The following is a 22,033-nucleotide window of genomic DNA, read 5'->3' as shown; positions in this document are numbered from 1 at the left end:
AAAGACCTGGGGCGGAATTCTCCGACGCCCCGCAGGGTCGGGGAATCGTCCGGGGCCTTTGTAAATCCCGCCCCCGCCGTGGCCGGAATTCTTCGCCACCCAGGAATCGGCGGGGGCGGGAATCGAACCCCGCCGGTCGGTGGGCCACCCGCGGCGATTCTCCGGCCCGCGATGGGCCGAAGTCCCGCCGCTGTCAGGCCTCTCCCGCCGACGTGGTTTAAACCACCTCTGTGCCGGCGGGAGCAGGCGGCGAGAGCGGGACCTGGGGGGGGGGCAATCGGACCCCGGGGGGTGTCTCCACGGTGGCCTGGCCCACGATTGGGGACCACCGTTCGGCGGGCGGGCCTGTGCCATGGGGGCACTCTTTTTCTTCCGCCAAGGCCTCCACCATGGCGGAGGCGGAAGAGACCCCCTCCACCGCGCATGCACCGGTGGTGACGTCAGCGGCCGCTGACGCTCCAGCGCATGCACGGACTCACGCCGACCGGCGAAGGCCTTTTGGCCAGCCCCGACGTCGGTCAGGGGAGCAGGAGCCACACCGGCGTGGCCTAGCCCCTAAAGGTGCGGAGAATTCCTCACCTCTGGGGAGGCCTGACGCCGGAGTGGTTGGCGCCACTCCGCTACGCCGGGACCCCCCGCCCCGCCGGGTAGGAGAGAATGCCGCCCCTTCTTCTGCATTATATGGATTATATGGAAGTCATTAGAAAAGGGCAGAAGATAATTTTCAAATCTTTCATGACCTCAACACAACCCAATTGCTTTATAGCTGGTGAATCACCTTTGAAGTGGATTTATTGCTGCATGGGTTTCCTCCGGGTGCTCCGGTTTCCTCTCACAGTCCAAAGATATGCAGGTTAGGTGGATTGGCCATGCTAAATTGCCCTTAGTGTCCAAAACGGTTAGCTAGGGTTACCGGGTTACGGGAATAGGGTGGAGGTGTGGGCTTAAGTAGGGTGCTCTTTCCAATGGCCGATGCAGACTCGATGGGCCGAATGGCCTCCTGCACTGTAAATTCTATGATTCTATGATCCTGTGAACATAGAATGCAAAGCAATTTATTGCGTAACTTCCTCGTGTAAAATTAAAAGATTGTTTCTGAATTGCTTTCAATTTCCTTTCAAAACCGGAACTTCCAACATTATGTTTGTTCTCCTTTCTGTGCCACATTTCTTCCCTCTCCTTCGCCTTCGCTGATGTACATTCTTATGATGCCCATCACGTAGTATTTTACCCAAGAGGTTGGAGTGGCTTCAACTTTCTAGCCATTCATGGCGATGGAATCTTCCGGTTCTGCCGATGGCACACCTGCCGTCGTGGGTTTCCCAGCAGCGAGGAATGCCTTCAGTAGGAAACCCCGTTGACAACGGCGGAATCAGAAGATCCTGATACACGCCAAAGGCCACCATGAAACACGCGGCGGGTTGCTCAGTAACTCTCTTCCATGCCATATGAACCTAGACTGTGAGCATCAGTAGAACTGCCTGTCTCATTAAGTTGGGGGTGATGTATTCATTCTTTGGAGTTAATTCAGGTACTTGCTAATTCAACTTCATTTAATAGTATTTCACTCTTTCTCACTCTCTTGCACATAGAACACTACAAAGTCACTCAGACATGCATCATTGGACATGCCAAACTTAGCAGAAGATGTTGCCACTAAGAAGAGTTTATGGGAGGCAGGTGATGTCGCAGGTAACCCAGTTACCAAAGGGTCATCATTTAAGGTAAGAGGCTATTTTGTTCACTTCTGCACCAACTTGGACAATCATCTACAGGTGCTCACTGATCGACTTAGTTTGGCCAATGTAGTTGGGTGAACTGGAAACCCAACTTCTCCTGTTAGATGCTGCAAAGTCTTTCAGCTTAATTTTGAAAATCCAGGCCTTCGTGACTTCTCATATTCTCCATATTTATTCAGTATCATGGCCAATACTACAAAAGACCTTTATTTCAAAATACCTCCGAGGAGGTTGCTGTGAATGGGACAAGCCAATCTGTTGCTACATAGGGAATAGATTTCAAACAATGACGAGGCAGAGTACAGGAATGAGACAGAGAACCTGGTGAACTGGTGCAACGACAATAATCTCTCCCTCAATGTCAAGCATAGTGGAGAACATGCCCCTGTCTACATCAATGGGAACGAAGTAGAAAGGGTCGAGAGCTTCAAGTTTTTAGGTGTACAGATCATCAACAGCCTGTCCTGGTCCCCCCCATGCCGACACTATAGTTAAAAAAGCCCACCAACGACTACTTTCTCAGAAGACTAAGGACATTTGGCATGTCAGCTACGACCCTCACCAACCTCTACAGATGCACCATAGAAAGCATTCTTTCTGGTTGTATCACAGCTTGGTATGGGGCCTGCTCTGCCCAAGACCGCAGGAAACTACAAAAGGTTGTGAATGTAGCCCAGTCCATCATGCAAACCAGCCTCCCATCCATTGACTCTATCTATAATTTCTGCTGCCTCAGAAAGGCAGCCAGCATAATTAAGGACCCCACCCACCCCGGACATTTCTCTTCCACCTTCTTCCGTCAGGAAAAAGATACCAAAGTTTGGGGTCATGTACCAACCGACTCAAGAACAGCTTCTTCCCTACTGCCATCAGACTTTTGAATGGACCTACCTCGTATTAAGTTGATCTTTTCTCTACGTCTTGCTATAACTGTAACATTATATTCTGCAGTCTCTCCTTCCTTCCCTATGAACGGTATGCATTGTTTTACAGCATGCAAGAAACAATACTTTTCACTGTACTCATACATGTGACAATAATAAATTAAATCAAATCAAATCAGTTGAGATCAATATCTAAATTTTAAAATTAAGTTCCTTATTAGAAGTAGGGGTAATAAAATACACTGATTTATTACATCTATTCCTAAGCCAACTAATAACTAATTTTTAGCTCTCTTAAACTTGGGAAGTGACTCCTTAGAAAATATACATACGGTTATTTACCGTAAGTCAGCTCTGTGTGCTATGTGCTGTAGCTCTGCAAGCATTGATTTTCCAAACTTAGGAAAAGTTGAGGGAGTTGAAACCTTCAGCCAAATATTCACTGTGTAGTGCAGACAAAAAGTGGTCCTTCAAGGGGTGTTTTATCTCCAGAATCTTGGGATTGTCATTTATTTAATTTGATGCATTATACCAGTGTATTAAGCAATGCGATAAATCGTGTACTTTAAAAAAATGAAATGGTCTTTAGAGCTATTTGTGTCAATCATGAAAATATGCTTGAATTGGAACAGGAGTGCCTCCTTGCCTGACATAATTGATCAAGTCTGATGAGCAAGCATATGAGGGGGAAAGGAATAGGTGGTAATGGTGATTTAGATGAGGTAAAAAAGGGAGGAGACTTGAGAGGAGCATAAACACTGGCTTTTCTGTGTAAATGCCTTCCTCGATTTAGCCTCTGGGTTTTGCCTCATGCTAGTTTAGCTAACCTGTTCTATTATTGTGTTCGCAAAAGGCTTGAGGATATATTTCATTCAGGATAGTGCATTACCCTATTCGACTTCGAGCTCCACTTCCAATGTCATATCCTTTCCATCACAAAGGCCAGATTTTATCGTGAACCATGCCCTGTTTGCTCCATCCTTCCGAATCTATATTTGCCCCTGTTATGACACCTTGGGCTAGTGTGTGGCCATTGTAGCCCCACCTGACCCTAAGTTGCAACACAATTGAAATGGACTTTTTAATTGTAAAAATACCCGAACTCTTCGGTCTTTGGCTGTCCAATAACTACAGCTACCAGGTTTGTAAATTTAAGCACAATTAACTTTTATTAATAACAATAACGATAATTAAATAGGCAGCAAATACAACTGGTTAATAATGATCTAATTTCTACCCTCCCCTTAACTCACCCCACCCTCTACACACACACATAAAACTGACAAACACAGAGGGAAAGGAGGGATGTAAAAATAATACTAAAAGTAAAAGGATAAAAGTCTGTTTCAGATGGACGTCTTCCAGTTAGATTCTTTCAGTTTAGGTCTCCACTTGGATGAAGTCTTTGCTTTCAGTCTGTAATGGTTTTCACTGTAGCATCATCTGGGTCCCGATACTTCTCTGCCAACTCAAAAACAGCAGTCAGGAAACGTTTGTGCGAGAGCAACACATAACCTCTCCTCTCAACATCCAGGGGCTTTCTTCTGGGCTCTCTGAAAACTTCCCACCTGGCAGAACCCAATCACTACCTGTGGCTGGGCACACAGCGGTCATTGGCTAATCCACTGGCCACCAGCCAACCAATCAAACCAAATCCCTCCAATCTCTTGGGTGCCATAAAGTCTGGGTTCTTCTGTTCAAAATCTAAATTTTCATAGCACAGTGTACTATTTTGCAACTTTTGAGTTCCTCGCTTCCCTTGATAGATTTAACGGTATATGTCCATTAAAGATCCAGGGACCAAAAATGATAACGACAAAATAAAAGAAATGGGAAATAAGGGAATTAACAGGGCCCTTTCACACCTGATCCTCAAATTTCAAGTTATTTTCTTCCTGTTAAAATTCATTAGTAGCTTTCTGTTACTATAACCTCAGATGGCAATATAAATGAGCACTTCCCCATTCCCCCAAACTCCTACTTGTCTAATATCAGCCTCTTCATATCTTACCTTACCTCTGCCCCATCATTGCTGGTTGTGCCTTGAACGATGGAGATTCCACTCCCTGCAATTCCCCCTCTAAATCCTTCTGCCTCTGTGTCCCTCTTCTTTAAGACTTCCTCTGAAACATACCTCTTTAACCAAGTTTGTGGTCACTCTGCTACATAGAATAAATGTTTCCACAAGCCTCTGAGTTATCAGGGGACCTTTTCTCTGCATTGAGCCACTATATCAATGCAAATTGCCATCACTCCAAAAATAGAAATGCATTTCCATCAAATTAATATGAGATTTCCTCTTCAAAACCAACTGATTCTCTGTAAACAGCCCATTCATTCCAAATTGCGACCGTATTAATTTACAAGGGAACAAATGTTCTTGGGATGCACCTACGGCAGTTTTATCAGTTTTCTGTTTCAGTACATACCCAGTGCATGCTGCTTTTGTCAGGTGGATTGATCTGTTTGGAAGGCGTCACATTATTCATGTTATCCTTTCTGATGAGCTTTTTGCTAGGTTTTACAAAACAATGGAAAAGCAAAGCTGGCCTGCAAATGATCTCTGTATTTGTTGTCAATACATGTTAACCAAAGAGCAATTGACAATTAAAAAATGATTATTGGATATGCTGTACGATTGGCTAATCTAGACTCCTGCTCACGAAGATGTTAAAAAGGCCGTTGTGAATCATTTGCTCAGTACTTGGAAATAAAAACTGTTTCGATAATGAACGTGTTTCACCTTTTTTTCTTCCCTCTGCCCACTAATCTCATCTTTTTTTTAAATCCAGGAGACTGATGGACTGAAAGTGGGTGTTTTTGATCTTATCAATCAGTGGGTGAGCAGGAACCCAGAACCCAGTGCCAAGGCCAGCCCCTCCAAACCAACAGTAAGGAAACATACTTACACTCTCTGACTTTCAGTTGACTTTCCATTGCAATGGCAAATGTCCTTCACAAGATAATGTTCTGGAAGGGGACAATGCCCATTCTGTACTGCACTTTCGTCATCACAGCTATTCCCCTTGTGCTTTGAGCTCATTGCGCACAACAATAATGAATCTTAAATGGGGGGGAAACAAATTGCATTGCAGGAATCTTACCTCAAGCAACACAAAATAAATTTGAATTTGTTTCTGTCCTCTCAGAGTGATCATAAATATGACAAAACTGATTGGATTTGTTTTATTTTCACGTATACTTGTCACGTATACCGAGGTACAGTGAAAGGTATTTTTCTACGAGCAGCTCAAACAGATCATTTAGTACATGAAAATAAAATAAAAGAAAATACATAAAAGGGCAACACAAGGTCCACTATGTAAATCCACAGACACCAGCATCAGGTGAAGCATACAGGAGTGTAGTATTTTTTTTATAAATTTAGAGTACCCAATTATTTTTTCCAATTAAGGGGCGATTTAGCGTGGCCAATCCACCTATCCTCCACATCTTTGGGTTGTGTGGGGTGAAACCCACGCAGACACGGGGAGAATGTGCAAACACCGCACGGACAGTGACCCAGGGCTGGGATTCAAACTCGGGTCCTCAGCACCATAGGCAGCCATGCTAACCACTGGGCCCCCGTGCTGCCCTTAGGAGTATAGAATTAATTAAAAAGGTAGTGCGAAGGGCTTTCTGCATTTAATAGGTCTGTTAGCCTGTATTTTCTAATTGGCATTATTTAAATGCTGCCGTCAGCCTATTTATTTCAAACTAGATTACACAAGCATTAAAATAATGCTGATGTGGGAACCTAGGCTATTAAACCACAAATGTCCAGAAAATTAGTGTACCGTTGGAGTTTTTGGTGTATTAAGAATGGAGGGGATGAATATTGTTTTTAATTAGAAAAGGAATTATAAGCATCCCTGGGTCAATTTCCAGACAGAGCATTGACAGTGCAATTAGACTCGGATGGCTCCTGCTGGAATGTACACTTGTGGATGTCGGCTGGCCTCCACAGTCGATGAATGTGTTAACATTCAGAGTCCTGGCTTACACATTAAGCAGGGTCACGTGGGTGAGTGGTGGCAGAGAATGTCCTGCACTTGTAGAGACATGCCTCATCCAGGAATGGTATTCCAGGGGAAAGAGTAGAAAACACGGAGGGCAATAAATTGAACTTTTGTATCTTTCCAGGCAGTCAGTGAACTAAAATGAAAATCAGTTTTGCCATAATGTGCCACTGAATTGAATGGGCATGATCTTTGTACTGTGCCAAATATATCGATATATAAGTGTGATTAGTTTGGACCCAGTTGGGCTATCTGATGGCTTAAGAATAACTACAGAAACTCTAAGATTATTTTTGACAAATCTTCTGATTTACTACATTTGTTTCCCTAAGTACATCTAAATAGCAACTAAAGCAACTAAAAAGTTCACAGGGGTTGTCTCAAGGGTCACAATGTAAATGATAGAGATAATGGAGTATGTACGTAAAAGCCAAAAAGCAGATGCCTGGGTTGTACCCGAGTTAAAGGATTATATTATAGAATATATAATGAATGCAAATCAGAAACCCTGCAAATACAGAACCCAGCTGCATCCATAAATGGGTTAAAAATTTAGATGCAGACCTTCTATCAGATAAATGGTAAGCTGTCTTCTTTTCACATACTTTTATCCAATCCGGATTTGTGGCCATTTTCTTTTCATTTAAGATGCGATCAAAACTCAAGCGGGTGAGAGGCTGGAATTTTACTGAGCAATGAAGAGACTAATATTAATATAAACTGCCACCTGGTGCAGTTTTTCCATCAAAAGTATTCCAAGGCCACTTTATAGTTCTGCTGCCTAATTGCTGAGCAAGGTTTCTGACAATCCACAAGAGCTAAACCAGGCATTGAATGGATGTTCCTTTCAGTAGGTTAATTGGTTTTGTGCTGATTTCCATCCTGTGTTAGGGTGTTATTATTTATTGATGCTATTAAGGTTTTCGAGTACAATGTCAATTGCATCGAAGCAAACAAATATAGTTTGTTGTTTGAGCTTGAGCATGGGTGGGTCTTGACACTGAGTTGAAAGGTTTGTAGGTTCAAGCTACAGACCAAGGCTTGACTTCTCAATTCAGGCTGTTGCTCCTGTAGTACAGAGAGAGTGCTGTCTTTCCACAACTTTTGGAGGTGCTAACCAAGGTTCTTCCCATTCAACCAGTATTTCTCCAATAACACATGCTAAGAAAAAGCTTAACTAATTGATCATTCACCGGATTACAATTTGTGCGGCGTTACCGGACATTTGATGACAAATTAGCAGTCAGTGCATCGCTCAAAGAACTTTGAGATCTTTCATTCCTTGGCGAAAGAAGGCAATTCTAAGATTTTCCTCACTTTAGTTAAGGTCGTAAATCTTTGAGTGGACGTTGTTTTTCATTCTGTGCCTATTCGTTCTGTTTCTTCTCTTCCTCAGGCTTTCTCCAAACCTTGGATTTGCTTTGCCTCTCGGTAGCTTCTGGCTCTATTTCTTTCCTTCTGCATCTTCTGTGCCTTGTTTTTTTTAAATCATCCTGTGCCTCGGCTGTCCCAAAAGGTAATTTTCCTGACATCTCTTAACAAGCTGAAGGCGTGTTGAAAAGTAGCAAGTTTGGCATGTGTGACGAATTTAATAGCAGGGAGCTGGTTACCCTGGAGCTGAGAATGCATTCCTTTCTATTCACTGAGGTTACTTTGGATTTTTCTAGCAAAAAACCCTGAGGATATACTATCCAACATTTTTGCAGGTCCTTTTTTCAGACTTTACGAACAAGTTCTTTAGGTCTAAATTCTGTAGGGCTTTCTAGGTCCAGGTGCCAAACCTTTGAGTAAAATCCTTGGTTGTATTATGCTGTGATGTTTCACATGTAATGTTTGAGAAGGTAATTAACCAAAGAAGATCACTGTGGTAAGGAAGCAATGCCTTTTAATGAAAATATCTTCCTTGTAGTATGGATGAGGAGAAAATCTAAACTGTTCTCTCCAGCTTCTTTTCTCTCCTTTTTAAAAAATGCAGCTGTTTGCTTGGGTATAGGTTCAAGGAACCTGGGTACCATCCAGAACCTAAATGCCATTCTTTGGATTGTGTCAATGTTAGATTTTAACCCAGTCAAAACCTATTCACTGGTACAGAGTTAAAACTGGGCTCCATTCAGTGAGTGTCAACTGCACATGGGGAGGAGGTGTCTATTTTTAAATTTCATTTCATTTTTCATTTCATTATAGCCGAGTTTCATATCATGCTCACCTGGCACCTATATACGTGCAGTTTTCAGCAAGGTGATTGGCTAAGAAGAACGAGATTTCCCCTCACCATCCACCTCAAGATACTGTCGATTCAGGCGGGAAAAGTGGTGTGCAGCCCACTGGCTCTGCTGCCCGCTTTTCCCTCATGGTGGCAAAGAGCCTACCCCACCAGCAGCATCAGCGAGGAAGCCCGCTAATGATATTAAAATGTATGGTAATAGCGTTCCTGATCTTTCATGGCTGAAACTTCATTGGGCATGGACAATCAGAACAGGAAATCCCAATGGAGTAAAGGCCGTTTGGGTAACATCCCTCTCCAATGAAACAAATACTGAATCTCCTTTCTGTATTCAGGGTTCACTAAGTTCCCAGGAACTGTGGCAACAGTGGGCAAATGTAAATTATTTCCTATCAAATGGGAGAATGTTCTTACATCACTGTCTAAGCAGCACTATTTCAAGTGCTGATGAAATAGAAAAATGCACAATTGACTTTAACTTTAGAAGCAATTTGCAATTCCCTCTGATGTAAATTTTTAATGTATAACAAATTGAATGTTATATAAAAAAAAAATCCAGATGAAGCAACTTTTGATTATTTTTGAGGTCTCCTGAAATATTTGTAAACTTCTTTTGGCCGTTGTCTTTAAATCATATATTATTCTGTGGCTGGGATGATGGATCAGTACGTGGGTGACCTCCACTGAGACTGTTCCCCAGCATACCATAAAGCGACATGAGAGAACAGCCTGAGGGCATTGCTTTAGTTCCAATAGAGAAACACTGCTCAAACTGCGTGTGCCTGCCTATTTCAACAGCACAGCTGAGGCTAGAAGAGCTTTCTGACTATCCTTACCATCTGTTTATAATTATAAATGGGCGATGAGGGACCCTATATGGCATGTGTAACAGAAGCACTGACTTACCATCAAGTTCCCAACCATTCAATGTTCAAGTGATGTTGAATTTGCATTTTTGTGAGTTGAAATATGTATAGTGAATGTGTTGGGCCTCGAGTGGAAACATTAATAAATGTTTCCATTTGACGTACTCAGGGAAATCTTAAGGCACGAAGTTCTCGAAGACTAACGTCGAGCTAGATTTAAATATAAAAGCTCGTGATTTTCCATTCTGGAGTTTAAGTGCTCCCGCCAGCGGAGAATCGGGACTGGTCCCCATCTGGTGCTAGGGGCGCCCCCAATCTGCCATTCCTTTAAAATATTTTTAGAAAATTGGGTTTTCTGTGTCATTTGACAGCATGCTTGGATCTGCGCTGCAGGTGAGAGGGTTGGGACTTAATCTCTATACCATGTCCCACACCTCTGAGATCGGAGCATCATTTTTAAAATATATGTAGACTACCCAATTCTTTTTTTCCAATTAAGGGGCAGTTTAGCGTGGCCAATTCACCTATCCTGCACATCTTTTTGTATTGTGGGGGTGAGACCCACAAGGGCAGCACGGTAGCATTGTGGATAGCACAATCGCTTCACAGCTCCAGGGTCCCAGGTTCGATTCCGGCTTGTGTCACTGTCTGTGCGGAGTCTGCACATCCTCCCCGTGTGTGCATGGGTTTCCTCCGGGTGCTCCGGTTTCCTCCCACAGTCCAATGATGTGCAAGTTAGGTGGATTGGACATGATAAATTGCCCTTAGTGTCCAAAATTGCCCTTAGTGTTGGGTGGGGTTACTGGGTTATGGGGATAGGGTGGAGGTGTTAACCTTGGGTAGGGTGCTCTTTCCAAGAGCCGGTGCAGACTCGATGGGCTGAATGGCATCCTTCTGCACTGTAAATTATATGATCTATGACCCATGCAGACACTGGGAGAATGTGCAAACTCCACAGTGATGCGGAAGTGGAATCAAAGCCAGGTCCTCAGGGCCGTGAGGCAGCAGTGCTAACCACTGTGCCGCTGTGCTGCCCCTAGAGCACCATTTTTAAAGGGTATTCTGATTTCCATTAGTTGCTGCCGGTCGCACCCCTCAGAGCCCCCCCCCCCCCAAGGCCCCCATTCAGTACCCTTATCACCCCCCCCCCCTCATTCCCCCACCACACCCCCCCTTCAGGCCTCACCCTTGGCAGTGCCAATCTGGCACTTTGCAGTCTCAGGTTGGCAGATGGTAAATACTCTCCCAATAATAGCCGTCAGGGTGCCCAGGGGGTCCTTCTTGGCTTCTTGGGACTTAGGGGCCAGGATGGCTTGTGCTGGGCTGGAGGGTTTCAGGCCGGGAGTCTTCCTATGGGGCTCCTTTTGCTGCACTCCCCATCTGCAACCTTTCAAACTATTAACAGTCACTCAGCATTTAAAAGTTAAAGATTTCCCATAATAAAGTGAAGTTATTCTCATCTGCACCCCTAAACCCTTTAGCAGTAAGTCAGTATGTAAGAAATAAAGTTTCTTATGACAAAGTGAAAGTGATCCCATCTGTACCCCGAAAGCCTTCACAAATCTGTCAGTGTGCCAAGTTTAAAGATCTGTCAGATGAAGGTAAAGTTATGGCTTTGAAGTGATGGAGACATTTGAAGTGGTTTTCACACAGTCAACTTCTTTGCCTTTTGAAGTATTGAAAGCAGTGTGTATAGCTAGGAGGCCAAATGCTTTGAATTGGATTGTTTACCTTGAAATTCGCATTCTATTGCCTGCTAAAAGCATCATCAATGAAGGCAGAGGTCCTTATCTACCTCCCCTAGGCTTTAGTTTACTGAAACATAAAGGAGAGAAATAAAGCAGAACCTGTCCAGCGATCGCTAGAGGCGCTGTGAGGATGCAGCAGACAATGCTGATGTCCTTTAGTAGGCAAGAGGAAATAGTTCAAGTAGCTTTTGTGGGACAGTGTTCTGACGTCAGCTTTCCTTAATTGGCTATCTTGGATAGACCAGGAAATGAGTGGGAAAATGGTGGAAAATCTGTCATATGATGTTCTGAGCATCTGAAGACATATGGCCCCCTCATTTATATTACAGTTTATAGTGCCTCCCACTTGATGCTGGATACACCTACATAGTACAGAAGGTAATAGTCACTGAAGTCTCTGTTAATTCATTGCAACATAATGTTGTGGCTGCACTTAATATTTACAACCGCCAGTTCTATCTAGTTCACATGTTTCGGTAAACTAAAGCCTGGCAGAGGTAGGTAAGGACCTCTGCTGTGATTGAGGTCCCCTTATTATCATATGCACTGCAGTTGAATTGCAGCACTCCACTGTGGCCCTTTCTTTCCTTAAATTAAAGGTTTACAGCTCACACAGTCGAGATTTCCCATTGACACCACCAGGCATGTTATGACAAAGGAAACATCTCCACACTAATATGATTCTAATGAATAATGGCCCTTACAAACCGAATGACTTTCTAATTGAATTTTCTAAAAGAAAACTGAAACATTTGTTGGTCATTGTGCAGCCAACTGGTCTAGTTACTGAAAGGGAAGAGAGCGGATTATAAGTTATAAGGCCCTTTAACATTGCTGCCGCTGTGCAGCCTCCTGGTACTGTTTCACGAGTGGTGTTGCTAATGATGAAACCATTGAATCTGGTGGTGGTGCAGAACCAACAAAGCAGTGAACCTCTGCTGCCTGGAGAATAAGACAAGATGAGCAAGGCTGTTTACAAGTTTAGCCCACTGTGGGATCATCTGAATGTTTGAAGCTAGTCACAACCTGCTAAAATAAAACCACTTAAAGGCACCTATTTTTAAAGTATGATGTCAAGAATCATTTACAGCTGTGATGAAGACTAGTATGTCAGGCTATCCTGCAACGATCTCCAACATACCATTTGCCTTCCTAACTGCTTGCTGTACCTACACGCCTTCTTTCAGTGACTGGTGTACTAGGACAACTAGGTCCCTTTGTACATCAACATTTAGAAACATACATTGAAACATACATAGGAAATAGGAGCAGGAGGAGGCCATTCAGCCCTTTGAGCCTGCTCTACCATTCATTATGATCATGGCTGATCATCAAGCTCAATTCCCTGAGCCCGCCTTCCCATATCCCTTGATTAATTTGGCCCTAAGAGCAATATCTACTTCCTTCTTGAAATTACGCAACATTTTGGCCTCCACTATTTTTTGTGATAATGAATTCTACAGGTTCACCATTTTCATTCCTAGCTCTCTTGCTCACCATCTTGAAATTGTGACCCCTAGTCACTGACGTACCAACTGTGGTTTACCCTGTAAAAAGTGTTCATAATTTTGAACACCTCAATAACATCATCTCTTAATCTTCTCTGCTCTGAAGGAGAACAAGCCCAATTTCTCTAATCTTCATTGTATCTAAAATTCCTCGTATTGTTATTGTAAATCTCCTCTGCATTCGCTCTAGGCCTTTAACATCCTTCCAGAATTAAGTTGCCCAGAACTGAGCACAATACTCCAAATGTGGTCTGACCAATGATTTGTAGGGGTGTGGCATCACTTCCTTGCTTTTGTACTCTACTCCTCTATTCATAAACCCAAGGACCATATAATCCTTCTTAACTGTTTCAATTCAACTGGTCACCTTCAGAAAAATATTTACTTGAACCCCGAGGCCCCCTACTCCCCTCAAAGTTGTACCATTGAGCCTTTATTTTCTCCCCATGTTTTGTCTCCCAAAATGCATTACCTCACATTTCTCTGAATTGAAATTCATCTGCCAGATGTCTGCCCATTTGGCCATTATGGCAATGTCCCTCTGAAGGCGTTCAGCATCATACTCACAACAATTTTCTCTAGCATAGTATAATCTGCAACTGTTGAGATGTTCCACTCAACACCCATCTTTAAATCATTTATATCAATCAGAAAAAGCAAGGGTCCCAACAATGAACCCAGCGGATCATCACTTTGAACTCATCTCCAGTCTGATAAATACCCATCTATACTTGCCCTCTGTTGCCTATATCTTAGCCAACTTCTAAGCTATACTGCCAAGGACCCATCAATGCCAAATATTTCTAATTTGCTAACCAACCTGCCATGTGGCACCTTATCAAATGCTTTCTGAAAGTTCAAATATATAACTTCCACAGCACTCATCTACTGCCTGTGTCACTTCATCAAAGAACTCAATTAAATTTGTCAGTCATGACCTGTCAGTCATGCCGTGCCCTTGACTAAGCCATGTAACTTTCCAGTATTAGCTTAGTTTTCTTTAAGTGTACATTTATCTTATCCCTTATTAAGTCCTCCATCAGTTTTCCCACAATTGATGTCAAGCTGACAAGTCCGCAGCTTCCTGTGTTATCCTTTGCTCTGAAACAACGGCATCACATTTGCAATCCTTCAGTCAGCCGGGACAAATCCTGTTTTCAGAGAGGCCTGGAAAACCTCTGTCAAGGGCTCCACAATCTATTATATTATGATCCCTATCTCCCAACTGTTCCCCCGCTCTCACATTCTCCACCTGGCCTGCCTCATTTCCTAAGAACAGATCCAGCACAGCTTCCTCCCTGGTCGGATGGGAAATGTACTGTTCCAGAAAGTTCTCCTGCACATACTGCAGGAATTTTTCCCCTTTCCATGCCCCACACTCTACACTTTTCCCAGACTGCTTTAGGGTAATTATCACAACCCTACTTATCCTGCAGTTTTTCGTAATCTGCCTTCAAATGCTGTCTTCTACTTTCTCCCCACTATTTGGAGGTCTGTAATGAATACCTAATAAAATAACCATTCCCTTCCTGTTTGTCACCTCCAACCATACAGATTTAAATTCTGAAACTGCTTTGTGTTCAAGGGCTACAATACTATTTTTGATCAAGACTGCTACACCTCCTCCCTTATTACCCCCCCCTGTTTCTACTAAAAACCTTATCACCCAGGATGTTAAGTACCTAGTCCTGTTCTGGCTTGAGACATGTTTCTGTCAATGCTACTATATCATGACCCCCTAGAGAAATTTCTGTTTCCAGTTCCCCAATTCTGTTCATTATGCTCCGTGCATTTATATAATTTAACCCTGCCCTTATCTCTTTCTTGCCTTTTGGGAGGTGACCATTTTTTTGTTCATTGTCAACACTTGAGCTTTCCCCCACATTTTTTCAACTATTTCCCATCTTCGTCCTTTTGCCCTCACTGGTACATCTAAAACTAGGCCCATTAGTCAACCCACCCCCATGCTATACAACTTTAAATCCTGCCCCACTGCACCATTTACTCTCGCAGCCAAGAGATTAGTCCCATTTCGGCTCGGGTCAAGCCCATCTCTTCTGAATAACTTTCTCCTTTCCCAAATGTGATCCTAATGTGTCAAAACTCTAAACCTCTCCATTCTACACCATCCCTCAAGCCATGCATTTACCTCTCTGATCTGCCTTTGGCTAAATTGTGAAGCTGTGGAACTGGTCCCTAAGATTACTGGAGCATTTCACGCAGCTCCAGCTGTTGATACGGGTGCCAGCAAGGCCGGCGCGGGTCCGCGCATGCGAGCCATGGCCGGCATGGGTCTGCGAATGCACGCCACAGACGGCGCAGGCCTGCGCATGCGCGCCAAGGCCGGCGCGAGTCCGCGCATGTGCATGGGTTGCCTCCTCCGCGCCAGCCCCCGGGCAACACGGTGGAGCCCTACCCCCCTCCCCCCTCTCAATTAGCCCGCTCGCCGATTGGTAGACCCCGATCGCGGGCCTGGTCACTGTGAAGGCCCCCCCCAGAGTTGGATCCACCCCCTCGCTCACACCAGGATGGCCCCCGCAGCATGAATAGCGAGGTCCCACTGGGTAGGACCACATGCGAACGACGCCGGCGAGACTCAGCCGAACTCAGCGAGCACTCGGCCTGTCGAGCGTGGAGAATCAGCAGGTTGAGCGGCCCCCAACCGGCGACCGCGCCGGCGCGATTGCCACCATTTGGAGAATCAGCGGGCCAGCATCGGAGCAGCATCATGTGATTCGAGTCCCCCCGCCCCCCCGCCCCCGCGATTGCGGGGTCGGAGAATCCCATCCCATACATTTCAACCTACTCCCTAATTTCTGAAACTGGTTCTGCAAGACCTGCATTCCGTTCCTCCCGATGTTGTTGGTTCCCACATGAACCACAACCTCTGGTTGTTCGGCCGACCTTTCCAGACGTTTGTCCAGCAGATCTGTTATGTGCCAGACCCTTGCATCCGTGAGGCAACAGACCATACAGAACTCATGATTTCTGCTGCAAACTATACTGTCTATCCCTCGAACTATTGAGTCATCCACTGCTACTACCGTTATAATCTGCCTACCAGCACCCCTATTTTTCCACAGAGTGACCTCAGGAACCAGGGTACTGTGGTTTTCCCTCGAGTCATCTACCCCTGACTCTGTTCTGTTGCTCACTTCATAGACATCTAAAATTTCATACCTGTTCGACTCGCCAAGGAGTCCTGGGCTTCCTGGACCTGCTGTCTTTTTTCCTCTTGATTAATGGTGACCCACTTTCCTGCTTAACCTCCTCTCCTTCTTGCATCATGCCTATCATGATGTGGAGTTACTGCCCTCTGCTACAACTGGTCCAGACGCCTCTTTCATCTCGGTGCACAATGAAGAGAAACACTGCTCCAAATCAGCCACATGTTGTTCAAGGACTGCTACCCTCTGGCACTGGATGTCAAACTATCATAGTTAAATAACATTCTGCCATTCTGTTTCTCCATCCGAGGTGGATAACTTCATATTGATCCATGTTATACTGCACCTGCCATTCGTATGCCCACTTACTCAAACTTGTGGGCATCAGGTGAGAACAGGATTACTATGCTGTCCTGTCAGGAGGAATAATTCCTGTCCCAGCTCACGCATGAAAGAATGGGCGCGAGTTAATGAAAATTAAGCAAAGTCCCTTTTTGGGTGCATTTCGTGGGATGTTTTCCAGTTCCTGCAGCGCCGAGAATGACCCCACTATTAAACGAGACTCTGCTTCATTTTTGGTCCCCGGCGGCCCCTCCACCACAGCCTCCTGACTCTCCCAATGCCCCAACGTATCAATTAGGTGTCATCACACCACCCTCACCCCACCTCATAAGGGCAGAGCACCTCTGGGATCGATTCCCGGAACAGGAAAGTTGCCACCTGAGCCCCTTGGCTTTACCAGCCTTGCAGCCTGGCAGTGTCACCTGGGCACCCTGGCAATGCCTGGGAGACCCCCCCCCTCCCCCCAAAGTGCTGGTACACCTGGTCCAGCTTTGTGAAGACCAGTGCTAAATGGCACCCGCTCGGGGTCTCCAAGGCGAGACTGTTAGATCCCACGCCTTGAGTAACTCTGGTGCAGAAGTTATCTACTCACTTGAATATGCAAGTCTATGCGCGGGATCCAGATCACTAAGCCACGCGATGAGGCCGTTAGGTCATACCCTTGATTTGAGCACATCAGCTTTGCCTCTGGAACTGTGCCCAGCACGAGTTAGAGCATTTTGTGTGAAAAAATGGTCTTGCTTCAAAAAGTGTAAATGCTACTCCTGATTAAAAATGCTTCTTACTGTTCCCACCCCAGTCTAACGCCGGCATCTCCACATCATAAAAATACTAGCAGACAGGGATCACTGGAAACCTTTCACAAACATTCATCACCATACCTTCTAAGGATTCATTTTTGGAATATCTGTTGAATGTTTTAAATTAATGTAACCACCAACTGCACCAATTGGACGGGAGTTTCCTTTTCCCCCGGCATGTTCTGCAGCGGCAGAGGATCACTGGTCCCACTGTTGTCAACAGGTTTTCCCATTGAACGCATTCCTTGTGCCGCAACACTCTCAGCAGGGACGCACCATCGGCGGGAATGTAAAATCCCACCAGCGTGCGTAGCTAGAAAATCCCACCCATTGTGCACTTCTTGTGAAAATTCCTTGGTGGAAGACTACGGAGGAAAATCTTACTGAGTACCGGGAAAAGGACCTCCGTTTGTTTGGTAATGTACTCCGAATTTAATTAACGTACCGCTATCTTCAATAGTGTTTCTCTATTGCATCAGTTACATTTATTAATTGATACAATATCGATTTTTCTTTTTCTTCTAGTCATGTAAGTATGCAATAGCGAATATTGTACACTACCTCCTCACTTTTGTGAAATTGAGGAAGGAGTGACCTCTGTGTCTTTGTATACTAAGTACTGAATATCAGCCTCGGGCAATTAATGGTTTTCAGCTGATTTGAAAGCTGATTACGTTGCCACTCTTTAAAATATGAATACCGATGTGATATGGCTCAAGAGTTCATTTTTTATTTTTAAGCACTCTATTTTTTTTGGATCAAAGTAAAAACACAGGCCAATTCAGAGGTAATCTGCAAATGTCCTCTCTGGCACTAAAGCCAGGGCCATGATAACATTGACCGTGAGATACAAACCTGGGGAGAAATTCTCCGACCCCCAGCAGGGTCGGAGAATCGCCTGGGGCCGCCAAAAATCCGGCCCCAGCCACGGCAGAGATTCTCCGCCACCCGGGAAGTGGCGGCGGTGGGAATCACGCCACTCCGATCGGCGAGGCCCCTGCGGCGATTCTCCGGCCCGCGATGGGCCGAAGTCCCGCCGCTGGGAGGCCTCTCCCACCGCCGAGGTTTGAACCACCTCTGATGGCGGCGGGATCGGCGGCGCGACCGGGCCCCCGGGGTCCTGGGGAGGGCGCGGGGCGATCGGACCCCGGGGGGTGCCTCCACGGTGGCCAGGCCCGCGATCGGGGCCCCCCGCTCAGACTCCAGGCCAGTGCCCTGGGTGCACGCTTTCTCTTCCGCGGCCGCCACGGCCTCCACCATGGCGGAAGCGGAAGAGAAACCCACATCACGCATGCACCGGTGGTGACGTCAGCGGCAGCTGGCTGCTGACGTTGCCGCCGGCCCATGCGCCGACCGGCGAAAGCCTTTCGGCCAGCCCCGCTGCCGGGGACGCCGGTTTTGTGCGCCAGTCTTCTGGTGCCAACCGCTCCGGCGCGGGGCTAGCCCCCAAAGGTGTGGAGAATTCCCCACCTTTGGGGAGGCCCGACCCCGGAGTTATTGACGCCACTCCCCTACGCCGGCGTGACGGGGGTCCCGGCGTAGGGGAGTGGCGCCAACCACTCCGGGGTCGGGCCTCCCCAAAGGTGGGGAATTCTCCACACCTTTGGGGGCTAGCCCCGCGCCGGAGCGGTTGGCACCAGAAGACTGGCGCAAAAAGCCGGCGCCCCCGGCAGCGGGGCTGGCCGAAAGGCTTTTGCCGGTCAGCGCATGCGCCGGCGGTGACGTCAGCGGCTAGCTGCCGCTGACGTCACCACCGGCGCATGTGCGATGTGGGTTTCTCTTCCGCTTCCGCCATGGCGGAGGCCGTGGTGGCCATGGAAGAGAAAGAGTGCACCCAGGGCACTGGCCCGGAGTCTGAGCGGGGGGCCCCCGATCGCGGGCCTGACCATCGTGGGGGCACCCCACGGGGTCCGATCGCCCCGCGCCCCCCCCCAGGACCCCTGGGGCCCGGTCGCGCCGCCGATCCCGCCGCCACCAGAGGTGGTTCAAACCTCGGCGGCGGGAGAGGCCTCCCAGCGGCGGGACTTCGGCCCATCGCGGGCCGGAGAATCGCTGCAGGGGCCTCGCCGATTGGAGTGGCGTGATTCCCGCTACCGCCACTTCCCGGGTGGCGGAGAATCTCTGCCGCGGCGGGGGCCGGATTTACGGCGGCCCCAGGCGATTCTCCGACCCTGCTGGGGGTCAGAGAAGATCGCCCCTGGTTCCTGCCTGTCTTCTGTATGCAATAGGTGGCACATCCAGGGGAAAGAGCCGAATAAAAGCAGAGCTAGAGGCAAAGAGTTCATTGTTCTGGTGCTTTCACAACCAAGCTCCTGTTGAAATTGTGATTTTTTTTTGCAGCACCGTTAGTTGGCATACTGCCATTTTACCCACGAAAGCTGAGATTGCATCGAGCTCAAGCCAATGGTGTGCAGTCTCCTCTCTGTCTCTCTCTCTCTCTCTCTCACTGTAACTGTCCTATACGACCTGTAACTATCCAATGCAAATTTTGGGAAGGTTCAATTTAACAGAATCAGACAACAGAAGCATTATAAAAAAGCACTTTGCACAATTTAGTCCAAATTGACTATGACTCTGGGATGGTTGGCATGGGAATTTACTAAATTCATGCTGGCATGCGATTTTCTGAAGTAAGAAGCAACGCTGAGGGCCAAGAAAATTCTAATCAACAACTGGCTGGACTGCACCTGACCTGTAGATGCTTGATTATGGAACTTGGTTCTTAAACTCAAACTCTTTCTATTCACCACCAGATGACTATTTTTCAAAAAGATCTTTGAAAAAAATTGAGGAAGTTGAGATGTAAAATTGTACTTCTAAACACGAAAAGGTTTTTAGATTTAGATTCCGTGTCATGAGTCCAAAAGGCTGAGCTTCATTGAAACTGAGTCTCAGCCTCCTGGAACAGTAACTACACATGAATACAAAATTTGATGCTTGTCTTTTTGCAGAGGAAGGAGATAAGTAGTTCATTGTTCCTTTGCACATAAATTATCCACACTGGAAGTATTTTCATTCAAGATAGCCAGACACAGAAAAAACAGAAGAACATGTAGGTTAAGACTGTGAGGTAATAGCGCCCCCCAATGCCTGTCTGCACTGTTTACACATGGGACAACTTCAGTATAGTTTAGAATTGACTGTATAAGTAAACCCATGTTGGCCGTACTTTGAGGGAATCAGAGAACAGCTGAGAAAGAGAATGAATCTTTAACAACTTGTCAGAGCAAAGCAGTTCTTATGCAGTCAAATGTATTAGAAACACTTGAATTAAATGCCTTTAGTTTGGTTTGGTTTGTTAGTTGTCTTTGGAATCAAAGGTTGTGGCTTTTAGGTATGTTCCAGGCGTTAAGAATGGAGGATGCGAATCAAGTGGCTGCTGGATCTTGGAGATATTTTGCAAAGTGAGTTGGGAAAAATCTGCAACTAGAGTATCTTGAGATGCTTTCTGAAGAACAGTGAGGAGTCCTGACCCAAAGGTTTCTCTGAACTAATACTACCAAAAACAGACTAGCTGGTCATTCAACTTGTTGCTTCATGTGATAAGCATATAAAGTGGCAAAGATTGCTGGGAGATTAGAGGACTGGGAAATATTTAGGGGGCAACAGAAAGCTACTAAAAAAGCTATAAAGAAGAGTAAGATAGAGTATGAGAGTAAACTTGCTCAGAATATAAAAACAGACAGTAAAAGTTTTTACAAATATATAAGACAAAAAAGAGTGGCTAAGGTAAATATTGGTCCTTTAGAGGATGAGAAGGGAGTTTTAATAATGGGAAATGAGGAAATGGCTGAGGGACTGAACAGGTTTTTTGGGTCGGTCTTCACAGTGGAAGACACAAATAACATGCCAGCGACTGATAGAAATGAGGCTATGACAGGTGAGGACCTTGAGAGGATTGTTATCACTAAGGAGGTAGTGATGGGCAAGCTAATGGGGCTAAAGGTAGACAAGTCTCCTGGCCCTGATGGAATGCATCCCAGAGTGCTAAAAGAGATGGCTAGGGAAATTGCAGATGCACTAGTGATAATTTACCGAAATTCACTAGACTCTGGGGTGGTCCCGGTGGATTGGAAATTAGCAAACGTGACGCCACTGTTTAAAAAAGGAGGTAGGCAGAAAGCAGGAAATTATAGGCCAGTGAGCTTAACTTCGGTAGGAGGGAAGATGCTGGAATCTATCATCAAGGAAGAAATTGCGAGGCATCTGGATAGAAATTGTCCCATTGGGCAGACGCAGCATGGGTTCGTAAAGGGCAGGTCATGCCTAACTAATTTAGTGGAATTTCTTGAGGACATTACCAGTGCAGTAGATAACGGGGAGCCGATGGATGTGGTATATCTGGATTTCCAGAAAGCCTTTGACAAGGTGCCACACAAAAGGTTGCTGCATAAGATAAAGATGCATGGCATTAAGGGTAAAGTAGTAGCATGGATAGAGGATTGGTTAATTAATAGAAAGCAAAAAGTTGGGATAAATGGGTGTTTCTCTGGTTGGCAATCAGTAGCTAGTGGTGTCCCTCAGGGATCCGTGTTGGGCCCACAATTGTTCACAATTTACATAGATGATTTGGAGTTGGGGACCAAGGGCAATGTGTCCAAGTTTGCAGATGACACTAAGATGAGTGGTAAAGCGAAAAGTGCAGAGGATACTGGAAGTCTGCAGAGGGATTTGGATAGGTTAAGTGAATGGGCTAGGGTCTGGCAGATGGAATACAATGTTGACAAATGTGAGGT

The 22,033-nt window shown here is 45.7% G+C and overlaps 1 protein-coding gene across 3 annotated transcripts in view; it reads left to right on the top strand.

The window, feature by feature from the left end:
• The window catches only part of lsp1a (lymphocyte specific protein 1 a), a 451,893-nt gene that overhangs the window by 396,606 nt on the left and 33,254 nt on the right, over positions 1-22,033 (top strand). For all 3 annotated transcript variants that reach the window (XM_038807720.1, XM_038807718.1, XM_038807719.1), the window contains 2 exons: positions 1,593-1,724; positions 5,416-5,514. In XM_038807720.1, coding sequence (XP_038663648.1) covers positions 1,593-1,724; positions 5,416-5,514 — 231 coding nt within the window. The remainder of the gene's footprint in view (positions 1-1,592; positions 1,725-5,415; positions 5,515-22,033) is intronic.

This window comes from Scyliorhinus canicula, chromosome 9 (genome assembly GCF_902713615.1).
Source record: "Scyliorhinus canicula chromosome 9, sScyCan1.1, whole genome shotgun sequence".
Taxonomy (NCBI): domain Eukaryota; kingdom Metazoa; phylum Chordata; class Chondrichthyes; order Carcharhiniformes; family Scyliorhinidae; genus Scyliorhinus; species Scyliorhinus canicula.
Note: the sequence above shows the minus strand (reverse complement) of the source record. Positions and strands in the feature narration are given on the sequence as shown.